A 24,125-nucleotide genomic window follows, 5' to 3' on the forward strand; every position below is an offset into this window, starting at 1 on the left:
AGATTCCGAACGTTTTGGAATTGGAATTAATATTAATTTTGTACTTCTGAAAAAATTTAAAAAAAAAATATTCAAAAAGGTTAATTCTGATCCGTTTCATCCAACTTTCACCTCTAAGTTTATCCGCAGTAAAAATAAATTTGGTTAAAACTTCTTCAAAAAAAATTTATATAGCTAAACGTTTGCCTGAATATTTGAATTTGTTTAAGTTCCATCGCGCATCTCAGTTAAACAACTTAGTCCAACAATAGACAGTTTAAACTAAAAATAGACAGCTTCGTTGTAGAGCTTAGACTGACAAAAAAAGGAGAAAAAAATGTTTATCAGAAAATGGACAACTTAGTTGGAGAATTTGGATTAGAAGTAGACATCTTAGACTCAAAAGAAGAACTGAGACCAATGAGAGCAACATGTTCCAGTTACAAGAAGAACTGAGACCAACGAGAGCAACATGTTCCAGTTACATGGTAGATGGAAATTAAGTCGTCGACGGCAGGGGACTGATAGGGAGAGGCGGATAAGTCGAAGAAACACCATTTTTTGGAGTGGATGTCGTTTTGGTGATGGTTGAGGTGGAGGAGAATAAATTATTTACAATCTAAAATGTCTATTTTCAGTCTAAGCTCTCTAACTATGCTGCTGCCCGAAGGAATATGACTATCCTGATATAAAAGGAAGTTTAACTTCAAGGGTGTACGTTTAGCAAATTGCCATTTATTTAAGGGGTTGTTACAAATAAGCTCATCATCGGCTACTTATTCATAAAGAGACCAGACCAAAAACTCTTTTACAAAAAAGTTCAGACAAAGTCCAGAGGTTACTAATTTCATCGGCTCGAATGGTTACCATGAGTTTTTATTAATTATTTTCTAAAAGAAGAAAATTATACCCCTTCGAAAAGTAGTAAAGGCTAATAAGATATTTCTTTCATCGCTCCCAACATGCCAAATTGATACTAATGATACGTAAATGTAACTCGTTGTTCAAACAACTATTCGGAGTTGTTAGGGCTCACGGGTGAAGTACTAATAGTACCATCCAATTTGTATAAACTCAATTACAGGAAATTAATCGGTAATAATATGACATTTTCAATGACAACCCCAACCACAACAAAAGGGAAAGGAAAAAGGGAAAAAACAAGTAAATTACCAGTACACATGAATCATGCACCTCTGTGAAAAATAAGCGCCAAACATAATTTTAGGCACAATTTGGATGGAAGGGTTTGATTTGGAGAAAGTATCTGGAGGAAGAATTTGAAATAACTCCAATTCGGAGACATTTGAAATTCACATAAGTTGCTCAATTTATAACTAAAAAGGAGGGGTGGGAAATTGAAATTCATTTGCAAATCGCTCAATCCAAACAAGTACAACGAATTTCTTATTATGGATTTGAAATCTCTCCTCCAAATCCTTACATCCAAATGGACCTTGAAATTATTTGCAAGAATTGTTTCTCTTCCATTTTTCAGCTAATTCATCAAGAAATTTTGTGGATGAACCATTTTCACTTAGCGAATTTGCGGCTGCATCCTTGAGATCCCTAATTCGACTACGAATCTCCTTTTCTTCTTCTTCACCTTCCATCAAAGCCTTAACAACTCTAGCGACTTCATCCCTCTCAATCAATCCGTTTTCTCCCACACGAGGCCTCAAAGCAACCCTCACATCCTCATGTAGCATCACCGCATTCATCCCTTGTTCCGCGTAAAGCGGCCATGCAATCATCGGCACCCCACTAGAAACACTCCCGAGAACCGAATTCCACCCGCAGTGCGTCAAAAACGCGCAAATAGACCTGTGGGACAGGATCTGGGCCTGCGGGGCCCACAACGGCACCACCAGGCCCCGATCCTGGGTCCTCTCCAGGAACCCTTGTGGCAGATAAGCCAGAGGGTCACCGGAGCTCTGAATGTCGAAATATGAAGCATTAGGGTTTGTGTTAGGGCATCGAAGAACCCATAAAAACCTTCGCCTACTCTTCTCCAAACCATGTGCTATCTCAACTATTTGTTCATGTGATAAATCCCCACCACTCCCAAAACAAACATACAAAACAGTTCCATTGGGTTGTTGATCCAAGAACTTCACACTTATAGCATCGGATTCGTGAATCTCGGGATTACTTGAGCCCATTTTGATCAAAGGCCCGATCGGATAAACATCGGGCTTACCATTTTCCCTCACAAGCAAAGCCCGAACCGGGCCGGGCTCGAGTTCTTGAAAGGTGTTCACCACTATCCCTTCCGCCATTCGGTATCTCTTCGCATGACGAAGCACCCATTGATACGCATCACTCATCCGGTCCTGGACCGGCTGGATCAAATCCCGGCCGTGGATCGGAGTGCATCCCGGGATTTGAAGCTTCTCACGCACGTCACGGTACTCGGACGACACCGTTCGGTCCAGCTCCGGCAAGTGGAAGAACAGAGACAGGGTCATGGCAGTGGAGGGGGAAGAAGATGTAAGGAGGGATATTGAGTTCGACGGCGAGTTCGAATGCGTCGGTGCCGAAGAGATCCACCACCAAGGCGGAGAGGCTCTTGGACGCATGGAGGGACTTGACGGCGTCGTGGATTGACGGCAGAGAACGGGTGACGGTGAGTGCGATGCGTGTCTCTGCTCTGACGTCCGGCGGTAAGTCGTCGAGGTTGACCGGGGGGAGGAGGAGATAGTCGACGGCGGAGAGGAAGGTGGTTTCGGCGGCGGAGAGAGGGCCGTCGGTGGGGATGATGAAGGTGGTGGAGATGAAGTGGCGGTGGTGGAGTTTTTTGGCGAATTCAACTAAGGGGATGAGGTGGCCAATCCCTGGGGTGGGGAGAATGGCGATGTGGGGGGGTGGGGGTGGGGGTGGGGGGCTAGTTTCCATGGATATATGCAGAAGAATATGAAGTGAAATTATCAATGAAGCCGAAGGTGTGTGTATGTTTTGACTTCTGTCTCTGTATATGTACAGAAAATATTTGATTTATGGTAAATTACGAAAACCTCCTTGAACTTGGGCTAAATAACAAATTAAAATAAAATAAATTGATAAAATATTGTCACACCTTCGGTATGGAATTTTTAATTCTTCAGGGGTTAATGAATCAGACAGAAACTTTAATTAATAAGGCGAAGAAGGTGAAACAGATCCAACCGATCTGCACCACATCAGATTTTCTGCATATTAAAAGTATTGGAAATATAAATATTGGACAACGAGGCTATTATATAACATGGTCACTTAAAACAAATAAACAATAAATCGGCTGAAATATTATTATATTTGTTAAATAAATTAGGGATAAATATTTGTTAAATAAATATTGTATTATTATATTTGTTAAATAAATAAACAATAAATCGGCTGAAAGAAAGATAGATTTTAGGTGATTTGATTTAGGATAGAGATTTTGAAAATTTGATTTGAAAATAAAAATTTTCTTATTTTTCTCAAGGATATTTAATTTAATTGTGCGTGGATAGACGACATTGACATTAATTAATTTAGTATGCATAGTTGAGTTTAGATGTCAGATTATTTTAGTATATTGTCTTGTCGGATCTGGTAGTTAACTAGGGTTGGGACAGGGTTGGGTCGGTCGATTACCAGCCTAAAAACCGATCCATTCGTCAAACTATTTTTGCTCAAATTTGAAAACCGTTGCCGACCCAATTTTTGTGGTCGGTTGATGATTGGTAACCGAATATTTGGTTCCGAAATGAGTCGGTTGATGGTTTATACCCGTCAGCTAGTTCACTTAAAAAAATCCAAATTTTTTAGTACAAAAATCCACATTTTGCGTAATGCCACGATGCGATCATTATTTATCAGATCAAAATAATTAATAACAATTTAACGAAAAAAATATAAATAGGAAATTCAAAGTAATTTCAAATATGAACGAGAGATTTCGTGGAGCTTTATAATCAAGATTAGAATTAGAATTAAAATTAGCATTAGCATTATTAGTATTAAAATTATTAGGGTTATGATTAAAACTATAATTAGTGTTAGGAATAGAATTATGATTATGATTAGAATTAGATTTATGATTAGTGTTACGAATATGATTAGGAATAGGATAAGGATTTGGATAATATTAGGATTATAATTATAATTAGCATTAACATAATAATTAGCATACACAGATTAACATTAGCATTAAAATTAGTATTAAAATTAGTACATTAGCATTAACATTAACAATATTAACATATTAATATTAGTAATAGTGTTAACATTCGTATCATTATTAGTATTAGTACTAATATTAGTATTGATATCAGTATAAATATCCGTATCAATATTAGTATATGTATCAATATAAGTATCGGTACCAGTAACAGTACCAATATCAATATCAGTATCAGATCGGTATCAGTATCAGTATCAGTATCAATATCAGTTGTAGTACCAGTACCGGTATCAGTATCAGTATATGTATCATTAGCATTTACATTAGCATTAGTATTAGTATTAGTATTAATATTAATATTAATTGTTACTATGAGTATCAATATTAGTATTAGTATTAGTATTAGAATTAATATTAATATTAGTATATTAGTGCATTAGCATTAGTATTAGTATTAATAATATTGATAGTCATATTGATATTAATATGAGTAACACAACGATTAGTATTACAATGAGTATCATTATTACTATAATTATCACTATCAATATCAGTATGAGTATTAGTATCAGTATCAATATGAGTATTGGTATTTATCAGACTGGCAAAAAAAGAAGAAAAAAATGTTTATCAGAAAATGTTTCTCGATCTGGAGAAGTGGTTCTACGGCAAGCGACGTATGAGAGGTTGAAGGCGGTGAAGATTGATACAGTGGAACGAAATTCAGAAAATTCTAGCTCCGATCTTGAATAGTGGTTCTACGGCAAGCGACCCACCAGATTTGATGCACCTCTTCACCGGCGTTCGGAATCCACCTTTCGTTTCGTCCCCCACAATATCTCTGTGTTGCGCCCTACATCCTCGCCGACTTTGACTAGTTGAACTCCATTGATTGGGTTCATTACAGCGGCGACAACGACTCTAGGGTTTGTGGCGGAGTTAGGGCTGGCGACAATCGATTTGTGAGATGTTGTTTATTGTTTGCATTTTGCAATTACCTATATTATTGGGAGTAAGTATTTTTTTTCTTTTTTTTTTTGTTTGCAATTTGCATTTTCATGTTTCACATTAGTCTTTCATTCAAAAAGTTAGTGTATTTTTTATTAATTTTTTTTTTCTCATTTTAGTTGTTTTCATTTTGCATTTTGCATTTTGCAATTTTATGTTGCATATCGTTTTCTCTTTTTGATTTTTTTTGTTTGGAAGAGTAGATTTATAAATTTTTTTGTTTGTTGTTTGCATTTGCATGATATGTATTATGTTTTTCATTTTGCAGTTAGTGTTTTGCATTTAGATGATGCAATTTCTTGTTTGCATACGTCAAGTCATTGCCGGCGATAGTGCGGCGGCATCACGACAACAGCGGTGGTTATTTTTTTTTCAAGATTATGTTGTTGTTGTTTTTTTAACTAGGATGAGTGAGTTTAGGGAGGACTTGATTTGAAAGAAAGATTTTAGGTGATTTGATTTAGGAGAGAAATTTTGGAAATTTAATTTCAAAATAAAATTTTTTTTATTTTTCTCAAGGATATTTTTGACACAAGATGTATAATGGACCTATAAAAAAATAGGACTTATGACTTGGATTTATTGCTATATAATTTAATATGTAGGGGGCTATGGCAAATTGCCCTTATTATTATTTGATGCAGTTTATATTCAACTCTCCATTATTTATTATGCATCATGGAACTATAGATTTTAGGGCAAATGGCAAATAGGTCCATGACAAGGGCATTTAATTAAAAGAAGGACATCCAATTTTTTTGTCTTTCAAATAAATCCAGCTCATTCAAACTTATTTGCAAATAAGGAAAAAATTCTTTTATATATACCAAAATTACCCCCAATTCATTGAAACTAAATTCAATTCCAATTGCATGATTTACACCCCAATTCAACCCAATTTCATCAATTAACCAATTTTAACCATAATTTCAATTTTGACCCGCCACCACCGGTCTCCGACGTTGACTTTTTTTATTGTTTTTTTTTTTTAACTTTTTTTCCCAGAAATTGTTTTTCCGGCCGGTCAACTGCCGTTGACCGCCAGGTCTCCGGCGTTGACTGTTTTTTTATAATTTTGTTTTTTCTTAAAAAAAATATTTTAATTAATATTACTGTCTTGGCTGCTAAATTACTGTCTCCGGCAGTTATTTAACTGTCGGAGACAGTAATTTAACTGTTAATTGACTTTTTTTTTTCTTCAAAAATATTTTAATTAATATTGTTGTCTTTGCTACTAAATTACTGTCTCCAACAGTTATTTAACTATCGGAGACAATAATTAACTGTTAATTGACTTTTTTTTTAAAAGTATTTTAATTGATATTACTGTATTCGTTGCTAAATTACTGTCTCCAGCAGTTATTTAACTGTTGGAGACAGTAATTTAACTGTTAACTGACTTTTTTATTCTTAAAAAAAATATTTTTAATTAATATTACTCTATTCGTTGCTAAATTACTATCTCCTACTATCTCCAGCAGTTATTTAACTATCGGAGACAGTAATTTAACTGTTAATTGGCTTTTTTTTTTTGAAATTTTTTTTTCTTAAAAAAAAATATTTTTATTAATATTACTGCCTTGGCTGCTAAATTACTGTCTCCAACAGTAATTTAACTGTCTTAGACAATATATTAATAATATTACTGTTCGGGAAAATAGTAGTCATAATATTACTGTCTCAAACAGTAATATTAATTAAAATATTTTTTTCAAATAAAAAAATTTCAAAAAAAAAAAAAATCAACGCCGGAGACCGCTGGTCAACCAAAAATTCAGGAAAAAAAAATTTCAATAAAAAAAAAAAAAAGTCAACGCCCGGAGACCGGTGGTCAACACAGGAATTTGGTCGGAAAAAAAATTTCAGAAAAAAATTTATTTTCTGAAAGAAAAAATATTTTGGGGGTTTTTGTTTAAAACCGGGGTCAATGTGTAATATTAAGGAAGTTAGAGCATAATGGATGGAATTGATAAAAAATATATTATGGAGGGTATTTTAGACTAAAGACATGAGGATGGGTTTAATTGAGAGACTGTTTTATTTGTAGACCAAAATGCATTTAAGTCACATGTGATGGGCCTTTTTCCCATTCGCCCTAGATTTAAATTTAATTGTGCGTGGATAGACGACATTGACATTAATTAATTTAGTATGCATAGTTGAGTTTAGATGTCAGATTATTTTAGTATATTGTCTTGTTGGATCTGGTATTTAATATTTACCACAATATAAGAGTTAGGGTTGGGACTGGGTTGGGTCGGTCGATTACCAGCCTAAAAACTGATCCATTCGTCAAACTATTTTTGCTCAAATTTGAAAACCGTTGCCGACCCAATTTTTGTGGTCGGTTGATGATTGGTAACCGAATATTTGGTTCCGGAATGAGTCAGTTGATGGTTTATACCCGTCACCTAGTTCACTTAAAAAAAATCCAAATTTGGGAGTAAAAATATCCACATTTTGCGTAATGCCACGATGCGATCATTATTTATCAGATCAAAATAATTAATAACAATTTAACGAAAAAAATATAAATAGGAAATTCAAAGTAATTTCAAATATGAACGAGAGATTTTGTGGAGCTTTATAATCAAGATTAGAATTAGAATTAAAATTAGCATTAGCATTAGCACTATTAATATTAAAATTATTAGGGTTATGATTAAAACTATAATTAGTGTTAGGAATAGAATTATGATTATGATTAGAATTAGATTTATGATTAGTGTTACGAATATGATTAGGAATAGGATAAGGATTTGGATAATATTAGGATTATAATTATAATTAGCATTAACATAATAATTAGCATACACAGATTAGCATTAGCATTAAAATTAGTATTAAAATTAGTACATTAGCATTAACATTAACAATATTAACATATTAATATTAGTAATAGTGTTAACATTTGTATCATTATTAGTATTAGTACTAATATTAGTATTGATATCAGTATAAATATCCGTATCAATATTACTATATGTATCAATATAACTATCGGTACCAGTAACAGTACCAATATCAATATCAGTATCAGCATCAGTATCAGTATCACTATCAGTATCAATATTAGTTGCAGTACCAGTACCGGTATCAATATCAGTATATGTATCATTAACATTTACATTAGCATTAGTATTAGTATCAGTATTAATATTAATATTAATTGTTACTATGAGTATAAATATGATTATCAATATGAGTATCAATATAAGTATTAGTATTAGTATTAGTATTAATATTAATATTAGTATATTAGTGCATTAGCATTAGTATTAGTATTAATAATATTGATAGTCATATTGATATTAATATGAGTAACACAACGATTAGTATTACAATGAGTATCATTATTACTATCATTATCACTATCAATGTCAGTATTAGTATTAGTATTAGTACCAGTATCAATATGAGTATTGGTATTTATATTAGTATTAGTATTAGTATGAGTATCAGTATCAGTATTAGCATTAGTATTAGTATTAGTATTAGTACATTAGTATTAGTACATTATCATCAGTATTAGTATTAATAATACTGATAGTCGTATTGATATTAATATGAGTAATTCAATGATTAGTATTACAATTAATATTACTATGAATATCAGTACCATTATCAGTAACAATATCAGTATCCGTATTAGTGTTAGTATAAGTATCAATATTAGATGAGTATCAGTATTAGTATCAGTATCAGTATCAATATTAGTATTAGTATTAGTATTAGTATTAGTATTAACATTAGTATTAGTATTAATATTAGTATTAGTATTAGTAATAGTATTAGTATTAGTATTAGTATTAGTATTAGTATTAGTCTTAGTAGTATTAGTATTAGTATTAGTATTAGTATTATTATTAGTATTAGTATTAGTATTAGTATTAGTATTAGTATTAATTAGTATTAGTATTAGTATTAGTATTAGTATTAGTATTAGTATTAGTATTAGTATTAGTATTAGTATTAGTATTAGTATTAGTATTAGTATTAGTATTAGTATTAGTATTAGTATTAGTATTAGTATTAGTATCATTATTAGTATTAGTATTAGTATTAGTATCAATATTGGTATCATAGTATCAGAGTAATTAGTATTAGTATCAGTATTGATATCAATATTTGTATCATTATTGATATTAGTATTAGTATCATTATTGGTGGTGGCATATACATCTTATCTCTTTTGCAATATTTATAAATTGTATTGTTGTTTGAGTAATGTGCATCACTAATTGAGTGTTGTTAGTGCTAAACTTGCACTGTATTTAAATATCTATTATGTTACCTCTCTGTTGTGTTTGTTCTTAAGTTAGTTATTTTGTAGAAGATTCACATAGTGTAGCAGATTGCATTCCATGAAATAGAGGTATATCATATGTTTTAAATGATTTCACTTCATCTCCATATCGTGTTTTGCGCGTTTCGAATATTCTTCTTTGTAATGTTTAATTACATTTCTTATGTTACAACTCTAAATTAAGAGATTTTTGAGAGTTGTAGCGTATGATTTCTCTCTTTATGAGAGGCCTATTTCTCTCTCTGTGAGAGGCTTATTTCTTGATCATGTTTTGATCTTTGCAGATCCTCAATTCCACTAAATATTTATTCATTGATCCAAACGATCCGATCGTGGGCAATACTTTATTTGTTTATTTTAGTCAGTACTTGCTTTGGTTTGTTAGGGTTTTTTTTTTTTTTTTGTGGTTTATCTCGCTTTTTCTTCGTAACCCTATCTTTCCTGTTTTATTTTTTTCCTTCATCCTCCAGATCCGCATCAGACAGGCGGCGCTAGGGATCTTCACCGTGTGAATCTCATCTCATCTCTCTCCCTTTCTCGTTCGTTCATGGAGACTATCACCGAGACCCTTGCAAACAAATTTTGTTTAACCCCAGATGAAGAAGAGGGGGTCACAGTAGATCGCACACATGCAATGGACAATAATGTCAATAGTGGTCTCAGTTTAGTTGGGAGGGTGGTCTCTTCTAAGGAGATGTCTATACATACCATTCGAGCTAATGTGACCCGGTTACTCCAACCTGTTAAGGGATGTGAGATACAATCATTGGGCAAAAACAAGATCCTTATTGAGTTCTACCATCATCTGGATAAAAAACACGCAATAGGGGGTTGTCCTTGGCTTTTGGAAAAGAATGCTCTCATATTTTCGGAAATCGAACCCGAGTTTGATCCGGCGACAATGGAGGTTAACCGGATGCCAATTGTACTTCGTCTTCATCAACTCCCCATGAACCAGCGGTTGGTCGAGGTTGCGTCTAAGATTGGCAGCAAGATCGGCTTGCTTCTCGAAATTCTGAATCAAAACCAACTTCGATTTGCACAATACGTTAGGGTCAAGGTTGCAATTGATGTTTCTCGGAGCATTAAACGTGGACTTTACCTACATAACTCGGACGGCACCAAAACCTGGGTGAGCTTTACTTATGAGCGACTACCGAATCTTTGCTTCCTATGCGGGCTTCTTGGGCATAGTGAGAACAAATGCCCGCTCAGATACGAAAAGGGGTTTATTGACCCTGTCAATGAGCTTCCATATGGAAATTGGCTTCGAGCCTCGAACTCAAATGAGGACATGAGTCCTAAACTCCCGTTACAAGTTGTCCAACCTAACATTCAAGATCCCAACAGGGTCCAGCCACGTTGCACACAAAGAGTAGCAAATATCTTTGCTTTCACGACGCAAACCAGAAATGACTTGCAGTTGCAACACTACAAAGATGAGGAGAACTACCCGTGTGCAGACCAGGAGGAAATGAACCTGATCAACAACGTGGTCCAACTTTATTCCGACGGCTGATCTGATCCTTCATCAGGGAGAAAAATTGTGAACCCGAGCAAGATTCGGAGGACCAAGAGGGCAGCTTCTTTGGGAAAGGAGTATGATAGAACAGGGAAGAAGCAGAACTTGAACTTAATCGACGAAGATACCAGCTCAACGGCGGAGACTGCGGTGCAGTCCCGCCGAGAACCATGAATTGCCTAATCTGGAATTGTCAAGGGCTCGGGGTGCCCTTGACAATTCATACACTCGGAGACATTCTCCGAAAATATAACCCCAGCTTGGTGTTTCTCTCGGAGACGAGATCTACACCACAAAAGATTGAGCGTCTTAAGAAGAAATGGAATTAATTTGGACTGGCCGTCGATAAGGTCGGCAAATCTGGTGGCCTCGCACTGTTGTGGCATAAGGATCTTACGATTACCCTTTCCAGCTTTTCTAGCAATCACATTGACGTGGAGGTTTGTCCCGCAGATGGCAGCGACAAGTGGAGGTTTACGGGGTTTTATGGATATCCTGATAAATCACATCGTCATTTATCCTGGGATCTCCTTTGCCAACTCCGGACTCATAATGACTTGCCTTGGATGGTTGGTGGCGACTTTAATGAAATTCTTTGTAACTCGGAAAAGACGGAGGGAATCCCAAAATTGCCAGGCCAAATCGAAGCCTTCCGAGCTGCCCTTGATTGTTGTAGCCTGTCGGACATTGGCTACCGCGGCACACCGTTTACTTGGTCGAACAATAGTCTTTATCCCCATACAGTGCGGAGCCGTTTGGACAGAGTTTGTACGAATAATGCGTGGATGACCCGCTTCCCTCACGCTCAAGTTACCCACTTGGGTCTCCCGGGCTCGGACCATACCCCTCTTATGCTCACACTTGAATCACCACGCTCACCACACCTTCGTAAAGGCCGGAGACCATTTAGATTCGAGGCCATGTGGATAAGGCGAGATGATTGTGAGGAAATTATTATCCAGCAATGGACGCCGAGTGGTAGCTCAAATCCGACGACGACAGTGATACAGAATAATGACAACTGCCGCATTGCCCTGTTGGAATGGAGTAAAAATATTGTGAATTGACCTCAACGTAGAATTGAGGAAATCCATAAACGGCTTCATGGTCTACAGGCTGGACCTCAATCAAATGCTAGCCGAAACAAGTATCACACTCTACGAAACGAATTGGAGAAATTATATGATGACAACGATGCCTATTGGCGTCAACGGAGTAGAGTCCAATGGATGCGGGAAGGGGACCGAAACACGGGTTATTTTCACGCTAAGGCAACATCGAGAAGCCGAGCTAACAGAGTTGAGAAAATCCGAGATAGCAGTGGGCAGTGGCAGGATAAACCAGAGGATATTGAAAATATTGTTGTGTCTTACTTTCGTGATATTTTTCGGACTACAAACCCCGGTGATGACGAGATAGATGAGGTGATGAGTCACATTGAGCCCCGGATCTCTAGCGAAGCAAGTCAAATGCTTTCTCGACCTTTCACTACAGCTGAGGTAACCCGGGGCCATCTCACAACCTCTTAAATCCCCTGGTCCCGATGGTTTACCAATCCTATTCTATACAAAATATTGGCATATTCTTGGTTCCGATGTAATCTCTTGCATTCTAGAGTTTCTTAATAATAAGACCCTTCCTTCCTTATTAAACTTTACCTATATTGTCTTGATTCCAAAAGTGAAACACCTCGAAAAAATCGGTGATTATAGATCCATTAGTTTATGTAATGTTATTTATAAATTTGGTTCCAAAGTAATTGCCAACAGACTGAAATTAGTCCTGAATGATTTGATTTCCCCTACCCAATCAGCCTTTGTGCCTAGACGTCTTATCACGAACAATGTTCTAGTTGCTTTTGAGATTAACCATTTTATCAAGCTGAAGTCTAATAACCGTAGCAATTATATGGCTATTAAATTAGATATTAGTAAAGCCTACGATCGAATTGAATGGATTTTCCTTCGCCAAATTCTTTCTCGATTTGGATTGCCATCTTCTTTTATTGATCTTATCATGTTGTGTGTTTCATCGGTCTCATATGCATTTCTTTTTAATGGAATACAGTGTGGTTCGGTCTGGCCTACAAGAGGGCTTCGAAAGGGTGATCCACTTTCACCCTACCTCTTTATTTGTTGTACGGAGGCCCTGATAGCTATGGTTAATAAGGCGGTAGACGTTGGAACAATACATGGAGTTCGGGTGGCAGCCACGGCACCCTCTATATCTAACCTTTGCTTCGCGGATGACACGCTGTTTTTTTGCGAGGCCACCGAAACGGACGCAATCACTCTCAAGGGAATTCTCGATATCTATGCTAGGACCTCGGGACAGGAGATTAATCTTGATAAGCCCATCTACTTCACCGGTTATTCGACACTCCATTCACCAAATTCTGGGTTTCAAGATAGTTGACAAACACGACAAGTATCTTGGAATGCCTTGCTCGATGGGACGTACCAAAAAATAAATCTTCAGTTACCTTAGAGATCGAGTTTGGGCGAAGGTCAAAGGATGGGGGGGGGGGGAAACAACTTTATAGAGCTGGAAGAGAGGTTTTGATTAAGTCGGTGCTTCAATCAGTCCCGACTTACATCATGAGTTGTTTTTGCTTACCAAAAGGGATACTCAAGGACATTGAATCGGTTATCCGGAGATATTGGTGGGGCACCGGTGGGAACAAGGGGGTAGCATGGTTGCCGTGGAGGAAAATGTGCCTACCTAAAGCAGATGGTGGCCTTGGCTTTCGAGACATGAAGTGTTTTAATCTTGCACTTTTGGCGAAGCAGGGGTGGAGACTTATGACGGAACCTGGCTTGCTCTTGACGAAAATTCTTAAAGCGAGGTATTATCCTCATGGCAAATTTATCACCGCCGATACCGGTCCTCGACCTTCAGCCACGTGGAGGGGCATTTTGGAGGCCCATCAATTCCTACATGCTGGTATCGGAATGCGGATTGGCAACGGCGCAACAACTTCGATTTGGGGAGACAAATGGATTGCAGACGAGAGCTACCCCCGAGTAATCACGAAACGACCATCGCACTGTGCATTTCCCGACACGGTTGCAGATATTATCGATCTGATATCTCGCACATGGAATTTATTTCTTATTAATGAATTTTTCTGGCCGGTCGATAGGGACAGAATACTTTCGGTTCCAATAGGGTGTGTTCGGGCAGCAGACAAGATGGTTTGGCGGTTCACTCCTCATGGCAGATTCACGGTTAACTCATGCTATCGGGCTATCTTGCAGAGTGCTGGGACTGGGAATCGACAGGGCCAAGCATCAAATGGCATTGATTTGACCCTTTGGAAGACTGTGTGGGCACTTAAAATTCCACCAAAAATTCGGATATTTGTTTGGAGAGCGATCTTGAATATTCTCCCGACAAAGGCTGAATTAATCCGACGGAAAGTTGCCACCTCCCCGTTCTGCCACCGGTGCAGGGTCATTGAGTCTATTTTGCATGTTACTTCGGAATGCCGAAACATGGGTTCTATTTGGCAGCAACAACCATTCGAAGGAATATTCTCGCATAACTACCTTAACTTTGAGTCATGGTTTGCATATCTATCTCAAACTCTTCATCCAGATTTCTTGTCCTTAGCATCAATCATGATGTGGAAAGCTTGGGAGATTCGCAACTGTGAAGTGCATGGCGAAAGTACTATTGGCGCAGACGATATTATTCGTTGGAGTGCAGATTATCTTTCTTGCTTCAACCGAGTGATCTTGATATGTCCGAACACTTTGGTTCAGCGACGTCTCGAGCTAACCATCTTTTCGCTATTCCCAAGTATCGATTGATTGCGTGAACATACAATTTGTGTGAAATTTTCAGTTTTAAACATGAGATCCGAAGGCATTGTTTGGTTACGTTGTCATCTCACTTTATTTTTTTCGCTAAACGGATTCGTGTTTAATTTGTTGATTAGGTTTTCAAAAATAAATTCACAAAACAACTTCTAAAGTTTTTCTCTCCTTCAGATATGATGTGACTGCTACACTAAAACAAAATTGACTGCTACAGTAAACATTGTCTTTACGAAAAACCAAAACAAACGTCACTTTATTTTCCAAATTCAACTACTACAGTACATTTTCCTAACACATTTAAATATAATTTAACCGCTACAGTGTTTTTTGTCTCATTTCAAATTTTGTTTCATTTCAAATTATAAATAAACATTACTTTCATTTTTCAATTATTCTCTCAAAATATATTTCTCCAAAATAAAATAAAAATAACTCCAGAAACGTAAACAAACATTGCTTAAGTATTTTAATCAAAAGACCATGATTATTTGCATGTTCAGAATTGCTAAAATAATAGACTAAAATCCTCGCTTTTATCGATAAAGTATGTCAGCATAATCAATCTAATATTGCTGGTAAAATTCGTTGACCACAACGACAACTTTTTATCTTACAATCTCATTATTCTCATTTTATATTTCTCACGGAAGCTAATTCTATTATTTTGGTTTTAGGATTTACTCAAAATCTCCCTCTTGCAAGTGTTGTAAGTACCAAAAAATTATTATTACGATTAGCCCATGATGGTAAAATTGGTATTTTTTGAGAGATTTTCCATGTAATCAAAAAGATTATGTCTAAATTCATAACGTAAGTGATATTATGTAGGGATAATTAGCAAGAACCCCCCAATCTAGGAAATGTAGTTAAGAAACACCTCCTCCCAAAAATAATTAGAGAAAACCCCTTCCCCTTTAAAACAACCCTCCTAATAAATCTAAATTGTCTAATATACCCTTGAAGAACCCTATGTTCTCACTCCCGTCGTCTCTTCTCTCCCTTATTTTTTCTTCTCTTCTCTTCTTTCTCACACGACTGTTAAGTATATATTTTTATACTTCATCGTATCTTTTTATTTGAGCTTTTTGTGTGAATTAACGATAATTGGTGCTTAAAAAGTTGATTTATTGTATTCTAGGTACAAATTGAAGAATTGGAAAAGTTTGGGGTCAAAACTGCAATTTTGGAGAAAATATGGGCCAAAAGTGAAATAATCAAAATATGCTGAAAATTGGCTGAAAACAGGCCCGCACGGCCGTGCCAAAATTAGCCTATTTTTGGCACGGCCGTGCCAAATGCATAATTTGGGCAGAAGGTTCGGCGATTCTCGCGCGGCCGTGCGAGAATTGCACTGATTTTCGCGCGGCCGCGCCAACACCCGCTAGACACAATTTTGGACTTTTAAACACACAAGGAAACCTAGAATCATCTACCAAGTTGGGACATCTATTTAAGGGCAAACCAAGCACGAATTAAAGGACTTTTGGACACAACCTTGAAGCAAGAGGAGCGAGAGAACGAAGAATCGAAGACGGAGAATCGACAACTCTTCATCATAATTCTTCTTCGCCTATCTTTTCTTAATCTATGACTTTTATTACTTTTATTATGTTTTTCGTTATGAGTAGCTAAGTTTTTAATCTAGGATTTTGTTGGAACCCTATGTGGGGATGGTGAACCCGTTTTCTTGAGATTATGCAATTATGATTTTATGATTATTTCTTCTACTTGATATGATTGTTAGTGCATGAACTTGATCAATTTATGTGCTTTATCTGTGATTATTGGGATTGACTCGACAGAGCTATTTTGATAATTAGACGGTAAGTAGAAGAACCTTCGAGTAGTTTTCACCGGATGAGTGTGTCAATTGCATGTGGTGTCGTAGACATACAGATATCACCTTAGGTAGCCATTTACGAGACTTGTTAGTTAATGTTTTATTCATAATTGGTTTGCATAGACATATAGTGAATCGTTTATGAATAATAGACTCATAATACACGCGACAGCGGGTTATGAGTAAATTAGTGTCTCGGGTTAATAATCATGAATCATATATTTCATAATTGAGGGGTTTTGGGTGAGCAATTCTTGCATAGGGGGAAGATAAAATCCTAGGTCCGTTTTAATTGATATTTTCCCGTGTTATTTGCTTTCTTAATTAGTTTAGTTGTTTAATTGATTTAATTTGACAAACTTGCGTAGGCTGGATAAAAATCATAATTGTTAGAATTTGGTACTTAGGATTAGGTAATTTGCGTATTCCCTGTGGGATCGACATCCGACTCTCACGAGTCCACTTTATTACTTGTTTGCGATACGTGCACTTGCGTGTTGGTATTTAGCACCCAACAAGTTTTTGGCGCCGTTGCCGGGGAATACAGCTAAATTATTTATTTATCCTAATATTAAATTTGAGCAATTTTTCTTACTTCAGCCATTTTATTTATTTTATTTAATTAGTTTATTTTTATTATTTTTGTTTTATGTACTTTTTATGCGAATGGAAGAAGAGAATAATCGTAGGGGAGATGACCAAGGGCACCTACTGAATGCGGCAGGAAATATCGTCAACGAGCAAGAGCAACAGCAGCTCATTAATCCACCACATCGTCAACGAGCATTGCATGAGTACACCGTTCCAACACTCAATGGGTTCCAATCGAGCATCCAGCAGCCCCCCATTGAAGCCAACAATTTCGAAATTCGAGCGGGACTCCTTACTATGCTCCAAAACAATGGGTTGTTCAGCGGATTAGCTCATGAAGATCCGCATCTCCACTTGGTCAATTTTCTCGAAACGTGTGATTCGCACAAGATGAACGGAGTATCTCCTGAAGCACTGCAACTCCGCCTTTTCAAGCACTCTTTGCAAAGAGCAGCCCGAGAATGGTTATAAACTCGTGCACCGCACTCCATCTCATCTTGGCCCCAGCTAGCACAGCTCTTCATGAATACGTACAACTCCCCAACCAAAACTGAGAGAATCCGGAGAGAAATACAAAACTTCTTACAAGAAGCCGGTGAAGCGTTGTTCGAGACGTGGGAGCGATTCAAACAATTAATTCGGAGATGCCCCAATCATGGTCTTCAAGAGTGGCGGCAACTTCAAATATTTTATGACGGATTGCAAGATAATTCGAGAACGGTGCTCGATTCAGCAGCTGGCGGTATGTTCATGAGCTTGACCTATGACGAAGCATACGAACTTTTGGAGCGAATCGCTAGGAATAAATACATGCGGGCATCGGACCGGTCAAATAGCGGAGCCAATAAGACGGGAGGAATTTTAGAGTTAGACGGGGTCACCGCAATCACCGCCCAGTTAGAAAAGCTATCCAAGCAAGTAGCAGCTTTGCAGACTCAACAAGTCCATGCAGTCCAAGGTCCCGACCGGTGCTTAGAAGAAACAAAGTCTCTAAATTACGTGAATGACACCAACCGACAACAGAGGAACCCGTACTCCAACACTTATAACCCGGGATGGAAAGATCACCCCAACTTTGGATGGGGAGGAAATCAGCAAGGACAAAGGCCAGCTCCCGGATTCCAAAATCCGCCTCAAGCTCAACCTCAAGGTGGAGATCTCGCAAATATCTTGGCGCAATTTATGACAACCACTCAAGCCGCCATCCGAAATTTGGAAACACAGATGGGTCAACTTGCAACCCAGCTAAACGCGAGGCCATTGGGAGCACTGCCGTCGAATACGGAAGATCCTCGAAAGAGCAACATCGAGCAGTGCAATGCAGTAAGTTTGCGAAATGGGAGGCAATTAGAGGAAGGTCCTAAAAAGTCCGTTGCACCACCGCCTATTGTAGAGGAGCCCAAAGAAAAGACCGAGGTCGGGCCAAGCAACACAAAGATCGCAGTAAGTGAATATACTCCCAAGGTACTCTTCCCTCAACGTTTTCAAAACTCCAAGCTTGATATGCAATTTCAGTTATTTTTGGATTATCTTAAAAAGTTGCATGTTAATATTCCTTTTGTTGAGGCACTTAAGCATATGCCGAATTGGGTTAAGTTTATAAAGGAACTTGTATCGAAGAAGATGAGGCTTCCGGAGTGTGCAGCAATCATAGACCTCAATGAGCAAAGTAGTGCTATCCTTGCAAATAAAATTCCACCGAAGCTTAGAGATCCGGGGAGTTGTACCATTCCATGCACAATAGGTACTAGGTATTTTGGGCGGGCGTTGTGTGATCAATGGGCGAGCGTAAATTTAATGCCTTTATCAATTTATGAGAAATTGAACTTAGGAGAAATTAAGCCCACTTCCGTGACCTTGCAGCTAGCCGATAGATCTTTTACTCACCCTTTAGGTATAGTGGAGGATGTATTGGTCAAGGTAGATAAGTTTATACTCCCGGCCGATTTTCTAGTACTAGACATAGAGGAAGATGAAAATATTCCCCTTATCTTAGGACGCCCCTTCTTAGCGACCGGTAGGTCAATTATTGATGTAGGAAAGAGAGAACTAAGAATGAGTGTGGGGGACGAAACAGTGATCTTCAAGGTGTACCGGGTGGATGAAAAGCCTATTACGGCTAATGGATGTTATCTTCTTGATGAGGTAAGTGATTCTAAACTTTTTCCTGTTAAATTACAGGATTTAAATTTTTTTGTGGATACTAATGTGCATGTAGGAGAACAAAAGAAAAAGGTTGAGTTGGTTACAACACCTACTCAAAACACCGGGATAAAAGACGATGTTGGCAAGCCTCATGACATCAAGAAGAATAAATTCAAAGGCATTCCTAAGCGAACCAGTCGAAAGAAGAATCGGATCAACCCATTTATTCAAGACTTTCTCCAAAAGGAAGTTAGGAGATGGGTTCAAAAGCTAAGGAATTGAAGAGAAGGAACAAAGTCTGGCTGAAGACTATAAACTTAGCGCTTCTCGGGAGGCAACCCGAGATTTTCGTTTCTTTTTTTTTTATTATTTTTATTATTTATGTTTCTTGTTTTATTTTATTTATTTATTTTGTAAGCATGCAAGCTAATTAAATAAGCAATTTTTTTTATTTTCAGGGGTCAAAGTGCAATTTGTCACTTCACACGGCCGTGCGGAAAACAGTTCAAAATCTCACACGGCCGTGCGAAGCTCAACAGAAGCAAAATAAAGGCGAAAATTTCAGCTGCCCGGACATGGCCAAAACGACTTATTCAGGTGTATTCTATCCTTAAACTTCGTGTTAATTACATTGAGGGCAATGTAAATTTTAAGTTTGGGGGTGGATAATTACTTGTTTATGTGCTTTAATTTTTTAGTTTGCATGCCTTAGGATTTTTTTTTATTTTAGTTGTTTTAGTTTATTTATTGCTTTTAAAAAAAAAAAAAAAAAAAAAAAAAAAAATTGCTTGAGTCGAATGCTTTGATGAATCATGATGATGAAAGATGGTTGATGTTTAATGATGAAATTGCTTGCTTTATCTTGATTGTGATTGAATTTTGGTGAGCTTTTGATTCAAAGTGTCGTAGGAAGGAGTCATTGTTAGGAATCCCGAATTATGCCTTGCTTTGGTTGAAAGTTTTGTGTTTTAAAACGTGGAATTAATTTATGCTATATCATATGCTATTCGGTTTTAGAACTTGCCTTAGGAATTTACATAAGTGAAATATTAAATTGTTGAGCAATTTGGGAAGTGATTTGGGCCATCTTTGAACCGTTTGAGCCTTTCAAGCCTACCTTTAAATTTTTATCATTCGAACCTTGATTGAGCCTTGGAGAAACGGTGATCTTTCTTTTAGCCAATGTGTATAAGGTAGAATAAATGGAGATTCTTGAAAAATTACCCTTTGGAGTTCGGTTGGAAAATTTTATAAGGTCCTTCTTCTTCCTCTGCCAAAAAAAAAAAAAAAAAAAAAAAGAAAAGAAAAAAGAGAAAAAAGAGAAGAAAAAAAAAAAAAAAAGAAGAGACTAGAAGGGGAAGTAAGGACTAGTTGTTGAGTTGTTTTGAAAGCTCGATCCATTGTCTTAAGAGCAAAAGTGGAGACTTTTGAACTCTGAAGAATCGAGTTAATTAAAGTCCTTAGAGGTGAATTCATTGTTTCAAACGCATATCTTTCAAAATTTGGCGGAATCACCTCAATTCAAGAAGCATAGCCACCTATACCCATATCTCCTACCTTGAACCAAAAAGCCCAACATTTGAAAGCCAAAAAGTCCCAATGATCCCAATAGCTCAATTATTTGATACTAACCGAGTAAAGAAATTTGGTGAGTCTTTGGAGTTGAATATTATTATGTAAGTATAAATTTTCTCCATTTTTAATGTACAAATATGGGATACTTGAAGCGATAGCATGGTTTGTGGTTTTTAGCAATGGTGAGTGAATACGTATCTTTGAATTACGAGCTTGTAAATTTTTGAGAATTGTCATGATAATTGCAAGTTCTGAAAAAATGAAAGTTGACCATTAATCTATGTGATGAGAGGCATTTGTTGAGAGTGTTGCTGTGAAAGTTGCTAGTTTTTGCTTGAGGACAAACAAAAGATCAAGTTTGGGGGTGTGTTAAGTATATATTTTTATACTTTATCGTATCTTTTTATTTGAGCTTTTTGTGTGAATTAACGATAATTGGTGCTTAAAAAGTTGATTTATTGTATTGTAGGTACAAATTGAAGAATTGGAAAAGTTTGGGGTCAAAACTGCAATTTTGGAGAAAATATGGGCCAAAAGTGAAATAATCAAAATATGCTGAAAATTGGCTGAAAACAGGCCCGCACGGCCGTGCCAAAATTAGCCTATTTTTGGCACGGCCGTGCCAAATGCATAATTTGGGCAGAAGGTTCGATGATTCTCGCGCGGCCGTGCGAGAATTGCACTGATTTTCGCGCGGCCGCGCCAACACCCGCTAGACACAATTTTGGACTTTTAAACACACAAGGAAACCTAGAATCATCTACCAAGTTGGGACATCTATTTAAGGGCAAACCAAGCACGAATTAAAGGACTTTTGGACACAACCTTGAAGCAAGAGGAGCGAGAGAACGAAGAATCGAAGACGGAGAATCGACAACTCTTCATCATAATTCTTCTTCGCCTATCTTTTCTTAATCTATGACTTTTATTACTTTTATTATGTTTTTCGTTATGAGTAGCTAAGTTTTTAATCTAGGATTTTGTTGGAACCCTATGTGGGGATGGTGAACCCGTTTTCTTGAGATTATGCAATTATGATTTTATGATTATTTCTTCTACTTGATATGATTGTTAGTGCATGAACTTGATCAATTTATGTGCTTTATCTGTGATTATTGGGATTGACTCGACAGAGCTATTTTGATAATTAGACGGTAAGTAGAAGAACCTTCGAGTAGTTTTCACCGGATGAGTGTGTCAATTGCATGTGGTGTCGTAGACATACAGATATCACCTTAGGTAGCCATTTACGAGACTTGTTAGTTAATGTTTTATTCATAATTGGTTTGCATAGACATATAGTGAATCGTTTATGAATAATAGACTCATAATACACGCGACAGCGGGTTATGAGTAAATTAGTGTCTCGGGTTAATAATCATGAATCATATATTTCATAATTGAGGGGTTTTGGGTGAGCAATTCTTGCATAGGGGGAAGATAAAATCCTAGGTCCGTTTTAATTGATATTTTCCCGTGTTATTTGCTTTCTTAATTAGTTTAGTTGTTTAATTGATTTAATTTGACAAACTTGCGTAGGCTGGATAAAAATCATAATTGTTAGAATTTGGTACTTAGGATTAGGTAATTTGCGTATTCCCTGTGGGATCGACATCCGACTCTCACGAGTCCACTTTATTACTTGTTTGCGATACGTGCACTTGCGTGTTGGTATTTAGCACCCAACAAGTTTTTGGCGCCGTTGCCGGGGAATACGGCTAAACTATTTATTTATCCTAATATTAAATTTGAGCAATTTTTCTTACTTCAGCCATTTTATTTATTTTATTTAATTAGTTTATTTTTATTATTTTTGTTTTAGGTACGTTTTATGCGAATGGAAGAAGAGAATAATCGTAGGGGAGATGACCAAGGGCACCTACTGAATGCGGCAGGAAATATCGTCAACGAGCAAGAGCAACAGCAGCTCATTAATCCACCACATCGTCAACGAGCATTGCATGAGTACACCGTTCCAACACTCAATGGGTTCCAATCGAGCATCCAGCAGCCCCCCATTGAAGCCAACAATTTCGAAATTCGAGCGGGACTCCTTACTATGCTCCAAAACCTGATAGAGAAAAAAATTAAAAAAACCAAAAAAAATTTAAAAACAAAATTAGAAACAAAAAAAATTAAAAAATTAAAGATTTTCTTTAATCGACTATGAAGCATAGTCGATTTAAGACTAATCGACTATGCTTCATAGTCGATTAAAAAAACGGAAAAAATAAAAATAAAAAATCGCTGGAGCGCGTGCCCAGCTGTGATGAGGTGGCGGGCGGGGGTAAAGCTGGTAAACACAATGGCTGAATTGGATCATGGGCTTTTCTCAAATGGTCTAAAATATTTTGGGCCTATCCCCATTAAAAAAAGTAAGGGGGGGTTATGTCAAAGAGCCCCTATTATGTAAGACGCCAACAAACTTTTAAGTTTTTTTGGTAATTTGGGACATGTGTGGGATTTTCATGTAATTTGAGCTTAGTTCAAGGGTTTCTTGTAATTTATCCAAAATATGTTTAATAAAAAATAGACAACACAAATTAATGGAGGATAGTTCATAAATTATTAATGGTCGATATTGTTAAGAATTCTTCAAGGTTATGAATGATCTCCATCACTCTCTCTACTGACTGGTTCTTCAGACAAATAATTGTATACACATGAAAATATAGTATAAGGAGAGCTCAGTTACACTTACAGAACTTAGTTATGTTTGGTTGCCCTCTTCCATGGAATACTTATTCACAATCATCTCTCCCGATCCTATAGCTGAACAAAGTGAACCAGCAACTACTGTTCATATCCTTCCAAATGTGTACTTACAAAATACGCATATCTGATTTTCCAACAATGGTTGTGCTTGAATGTCTCTATGATTGTGTGTGTGTGTGTGTGTGTGTGTGTGTGTGTGTGTGTGCTAGTCAATTTTTATTTGATGACGACGGTGATAGGAGAAGACGATGGCAGTGCATCTAAATTATCGAATATATGACAATATATTTTTATCGAGTAAACTGCAAAAACTACCCCTGTGTAATCTCAAAATAGCAAAAACCCCCCTATGATAAATAAACTAGCAAAAACCTCCCCTATGAAATTATTTAAATAGCAAAAACCCCCCTATGGAACTATTTGAGGGTTGACTTGATATAAAAAGACACGAATACCCCTGGAGTCTTGCAATTAAT

General features: G+C 36.8%; 1 protein-coding gene, 1 non-coding gene and 1 pseudogene across 3 annotated transcripts; 1 reads left to right on the forward strand and 2 right to left on the reverse strand.

Moving 5' to 3' along the window:
- Nucleotides 1–1,258: 1,258 nt before the first annotated feature.
- On the reverse strand, nucleotides 1,259–2,874 carry LOC148772368 (hydroquinone glucosyltransferase pseudogene; annotated as a pseudogene). Its single transcript, XR_016030092.1, has one exon. The product of XR_016030092.1 is annotated as a hydroquinone glucosyltransferase pseudogene (transcript).
- Nucleotides 2,875–9,621: 6,747 nt separating this feature from the next.
- On the forward strand, nucleotides 9,622–14,937 carry LOC148772369 (uncharacterized). Its single transcript, XM_088811336.1, has 2 exons — nucleotides 9,622–12,461; nucleotides 13,030–14,937. Exon 1 carries the CDS (start codon nucleotides 9,988–9,990, stop codon nucleotides 10,957–10,959), a length of 972 nt encoding a protein of 323 aa, XP_088667462.1. The 5' UTR covers nucleotides 9,622–9,987; the 3' UTR covers nucleotides 10,960–12,461; nucleotides 13,030–14,937.
- Nucleotides 14,938–17,769: 2,832 nt separating this feature from the next.
- On the reverse strand, nucleotides 17,770–17,876 carry LOC148772370 (small nucleolar RNA R71). Its single transcript, XR_016030153.1, has one exon. It is a non-coding gene; the product is annotated as a small nucleolar RNA R71 (small nucleolar RNA).
- Nucleotides 17,877–24,125: the final 6,249 nt, after the last annotated feature.

Source organism: Erythranthe guttata, chromosome 2 (assembly GCF_056151865.1).
Source record: "Erythranthe guttata isolate IM_541 chromosome 2, IM_541, whole genome shotgun sequence".
NCBI classification, from domain to species: domain Eukaryota; kingdom Viridiplantae; phylum Streptophyta; class Magnoliopsida; order Lamiales; family Phrymaceae; genus Erythranthe; species Erythranthe guttata.

Coding starts and splice junctions, on each gene's coding strand:
- LOC148772369 (XM_088811336.1), top strand. CDS start 9,988: ATGGAGACTATCACCGAGACCCTTGCAAACAAATTTTGTTTAACCCCA.